Genomic DNA, 4,687 nt, shown 5'->3' on the forward strand with positions numbered 1-4,687 from the left:
AGACATTATCAGCCTATATTGCAATAATCATATTACCAAATGTTAGTTATTTGTTGAGTTACAGATTGAATATGTTTACATTTTCTGTATTGATAATAGCGAAATATTATACATCCAATGTTTGTTTGTTTTTTACATTTGAGTAATTTCTGAATTCAGTACATTTACTAACTAACAGCATTATAGAATATTTTGTCACATAACGTGTCACCAATAATAATAATAAAAAAAAAATCATAACTAAGCCCACATAAAAGTCTGAACCAATGGCGGGCAAGTGGTGATTTGTTCCAGCCAATCCCAGGCGGAGGGTGGAGTGACGATTTTAAAACTCCAACTCAAGTTGCTGTAACGTGTAGCTCCACAGCTCACATTGTAGATCACAACTTTCACGACTGCACCTCCCATGACAGCATAGGAAAACAAGACTAACGAAGCCAGACAAACAGGGAAGCAGAAGGAAAACAACGGACTCACATTGACCGAAATTGTTAAAGGAATTTACTGTGGCGCACCGTGCGTAAAAGGCGCACTGGCCACTTTTCTGTGCGCTTCAATTGGTAACATTTGCTTTTTGTTTTTAATTGAAGATTACTTTTTCGGATTTTCATCCCCAAGGGGCTGAGAAAGTAATGTTAAAAATGACAGAGGAGCATGACAAATGTGGCAGCGACCAGCCGTGCAGTCCATCTGGCACAAACAGCTCCATGTCCCAGGACGAGTCCGACTCCGATGCTCCGTCCTCACCAACGGGCTCCGACGGCCAAGGATCCCTGCTCGCCAGTTTGGGCAAGAAACTAGACTCGGAGGATGACGACCGGTTCCCAGCTTGCATACGGGATGCCGTCTCTCAGGTCCTCAAGGGTTACGACTGGTCCTTGGTGCCTATGCCCGTGAGGGGGAACGGATCCCTGAAGAATAAACCTCACGTCAAGAGACCCATGAATGCGTTCATGGTTTGGGCGCAAGCGGCCCGCAGAAAGCTGGCGGATCAGTATCCACACCTGCACAATGCCGAGCTGAGCAAGACTCTGGGAAAACTGTGGCGGTAAGACAACATTTTATTTGATTTTATAAAAAAAGAAATGCAGGGACAAAGAGAGTGTTAATCAATAATATAAAAAAAAAAATTACAAAAAAGTAGATTTGGCCACATTACATTAGCAGCTTTAACAATTACATAACAAATATCTATTGATTCAATTTCGAAAAGTTTAGATTTTGAATGTAAATGATTTAAAAGAAATAAAAAGGGTCATTTTCTTCTGACCTCATGACAATAAATAGTCACTAGAGCCATCTAACCATTTCATCTTTTTATTTTTGTTTAGTTTGCCTGCACCCATTTTAATGTTTTATAATTTCTTTTCACCATAGTTTGCTCTCAGAAAGTGAGAAGAGGCCATTTGTAGATGAAGCAGAGAGACTCCGGGTTCAGCACAAGAAAGATCATCCCGACTACAAGTACCAGCCCCGGAGACGGAAGAATATGAAACCAGGCCAGAGCGACTCAGACTCAGGAGCAGAACTGGCACATCACATGTATAAAGCTGAACCAGGGATGGGAGGACTGGTAGGGATGACTGATGGACACCACCACCCTGAACATGCAGGTATGATGTCAAATTTAACCGAAGAAATAAGAAATAATGCATCAAACACAACTAGTTTTTGAGTTTTATTTTAGGAATTAAATATTTTTTAGCTGTTGTAAATAGTTTGAATCACGAGATTGATGAACCTTCACGCTTTATGTCTGGTATTATTTTTCAGGGCAGCCCCATGGTCCCCCTACACCGCCCACTACTCCCAAAACAGACCTGCACCACGGGGTGAAGCAGGATCTGAAACATGAAGGCCGTCGTCTTGTTGACAGCAACAGGCAAAACATTGACTTCAGCAACGTAGACATCTCTGAGCTCAGCACTGATGTCATCAGCAACATGGAGACCTTCGACGTGCACGAGTTTGACCAGTACCTCCCCCTCAATGGCCATGCCTCAGGCTCCTCTACCCTGCCTTCAGACCACAGCCACGGCCAGGCTCCAGCCCCTGGTGGCCCTTACATTCCCTCATACAGCCATGCAGGCGCCAACGGGTCAACGTGGAGCCGCAAGGGCACCATGTCCTCCTCTGCTCCCTCTGCCAGCGAGGTGGGCCAGCACCGGCTCCATATCAAAACAGAGCAACTGAGCCCCAGCCACTACAGCGAGCACTCCCACGGGTCACCCTCACACTCCGATTACGGCTCCTACAGTAGCCAGGCCTGTGTCACCTCGGCCACATCAGCTGCCTCGGCTGCAGCCTCTTTCTCCAGCTCCCAGTGTGACTATACTGACCTCCAGAGCTCCAACTATTACAACCCTTACTCCGGCTACCCCTCTAGCCTCTACCAGTACCCCTACTTTCACTCATCCAGGCGGCCCTACGGCAGCCCGATCCTTAACAGTCTGTCCATGGCTCCTGCCCACAGCCCCACCACCTCCAGCTGGGACCAGCCCGTCTACACCACGCTGTCTCGACCCTGAGGGGACAAGAAACAGTCAGTTCGCACCAGAGACTCATTCAGATTGATGCACTACTAATGAAGGAAGTAAGGAGCAGGTGGAGAAGTGTGCAGTAGGCTTCCTGTGACCATTTGAACGTGAAACAAACAAAAGAAAAAAGTGCCTGCTGATTTTATACAAAGTTATATCGCTGCGATGAAAACACTGACTTTTTTTTTACACAAAGACAAATTGTGTTGTTGGTGAGCCAAAACTCCTCCATGAGGACATGTCGCCTACGCCTACATCCTGTACATCCCCCATCTTTTCCAGTTTAAGATTGTACGTGTGTGAACATTTGAGGTAAAGCAAAAGGCCTGCCACCGAGTCAGGTAGGAGAGAAACACTTTGGCTCAATTCTGTTGTTAAGCAGATGGAGAAGCAGGAAACATTGAAGAACGTACACGGGACCGTTTATGTGAATTTGCAGTGAAATTTACATTAATGGCCAGAGCTATATCGCACCCCATTTGCATCTGTCGATCAGTCTTAACTAAATGGCTCTTATGAATCTTATAGTGTCATTTTGGCATAAAAGTCTTATATGTATTTATGTTCAAACATTATTGTTTTTCTTTTGTTCTTAAGTAGATGAACACATGTAATGTGGGTTTGGTTATTTACAGTGCTGTTTGGTTTTTAATGAAAACAAGGTCAATGAAGTGACAATACAAGTACAACAATTTCAATATCATTCCATTGAAGACCATTTTTCAGTAACATCTCCATTCCAAGTTGCAAGCAGACAGAGCTGGCCTAACATGCTCGCATAGGACAGAACAGGTGTATGAAAGCTATGCTTGGCAAATTGCGATTAGTCATGATCTAGGGTTAAAGGAAATGGGGTAAAATAACACCACACACACTCTGAGTGACATGTCAGCTGGACCTCCTGTATACGTGGATGAACATGTAGGCTATATGTACATGCATCTGTGTGTGTGTGTCAGGGAGATAAAGTGCTTCTGTATGTATGAGCCATTTCCTTGCGAGAGAGATACATATCCCATGACGTAATACACACCAAATGATACTTAATCACCTCTTCAAATTATCTTTGAATTCATCCGTTACTCACAGAAGACTGTTTAGGGTTTAAGGAGGAAATAAAGAGTGTGTGAGTATTTGCCCATATTTATCTCATCAACCATCAAGTGGCAACTCACTGCTGCAGTTTCAAGCAAAACGTTTTTGTGCCTTCTAATGCTTCTTGTCAGTATTTCAGTATGAAATTGAATTATTAACATACTTCATGCAGCACACAATCAGTTATCAACACCAGAGAATCCTACAGTTAACCTACTCCTGATTATATCCTTAATTTGATATCATTCCTTTCAGCCTTGGTTTGTAACGTTCTGTGAGATGCTGTATGCGAAACGTACCGAGCATCGAGCTCTAACTTTTGTCCACGGAACTGTGTTTTGTATATTCTGGTGTATAATTTTGAGAAAGGCTGTGAAAATTATTGTTGTTATATTAACTAGAGTTTCAGTCATACATGCACAGCTAACACATTTGCTGGCCTTTTTTTTTTTTTTAAAAAAGGTACTTTTTCTTGATATTTGTCTTTCTGTCATTTTTATTTGTATCCATATTTAGCCTCAACTTTTTGTTCGTATTTGTTCTTTAATATTTGGAAACTATTTGTGAAAAAAAATAAATTAATAGAATTAATTGCATTGAAGTTTGCCTTTACGCTGGATACCAGCTTGTCTAACATCTGTACTGTGAGCTACAGCTGAGAGGGGAGACCAGTGAATGATTTTATTATTCTCAGTTTTCCAAAGTGACAGTAATAAACCTTCACAGTAAATTTAACTTTACTCAGGTGGACATGTAAGTCTATCAATGACTTTTGCAAAATGAAAAATACATCTTGCTTTAGAGCTCATAAGCTTTTTATCTAGTCAGTTTTTGGAGAAATATACAGGTGTTAAAAAAAATAAAACTGCCATGTTGCAGCAAACAGCTTAGTGCCACTCTCAGAACCTTCTGACCTTATAGGGCCTTGAGTTGACACTGAGTTTTTATGTGGCTATAGATGCATCAACCAAAATATTAAGTTCAAATTTCTTTGTTAAACCACCGACAAGAGAGGAATGAGGAGAGATCCCATCTCTGTTGGTTCAGCGGATAGA

The 4,687-nt window shown here is 42.2% G+C and overlaps 1 protein-coding gene across 1 annotated transcript; it reads left to right on the top strand.

The window, feature by feature from the left end:
- Positions 1-378: 378 nt before the first annotated feature.
- On the top strand, positions 379-4,063 carry LOC114569562 (SRY-box transcription factor 8). The gene is made up of 3 exons (XM_028599483.1): positions 379-1,048; positions 1,378-1,613; positions 1,774-4,063. Exons 1-3 carry the CDS (start codon positions 633-635, stop codon positions 2,526-2,528), a joined length of 1,407 nt encoding a protein of 468 aa, XP_028455284.1. The 5' UTR covers positions 379-632; the 3' UTR covers positions 2,529-4,063.
- The last annotated feature ends 624 nt before the right edge of the window (positions 4,064-4,687 follow it).

This window comes from Perca flavescens, chromosome 15 (genome assembly GCF_004354835.1).
Source record: "Perca flavescens isolate YP-PL-M2 chromosome 15, PFLA_1.0, whole genome shotgun sequence".
Lineage (NCBI taxonomy): Eukaryota > Metazoa > Chordata > Actinopteri > Perciformes > Percidae > Perca > Perca flavescens.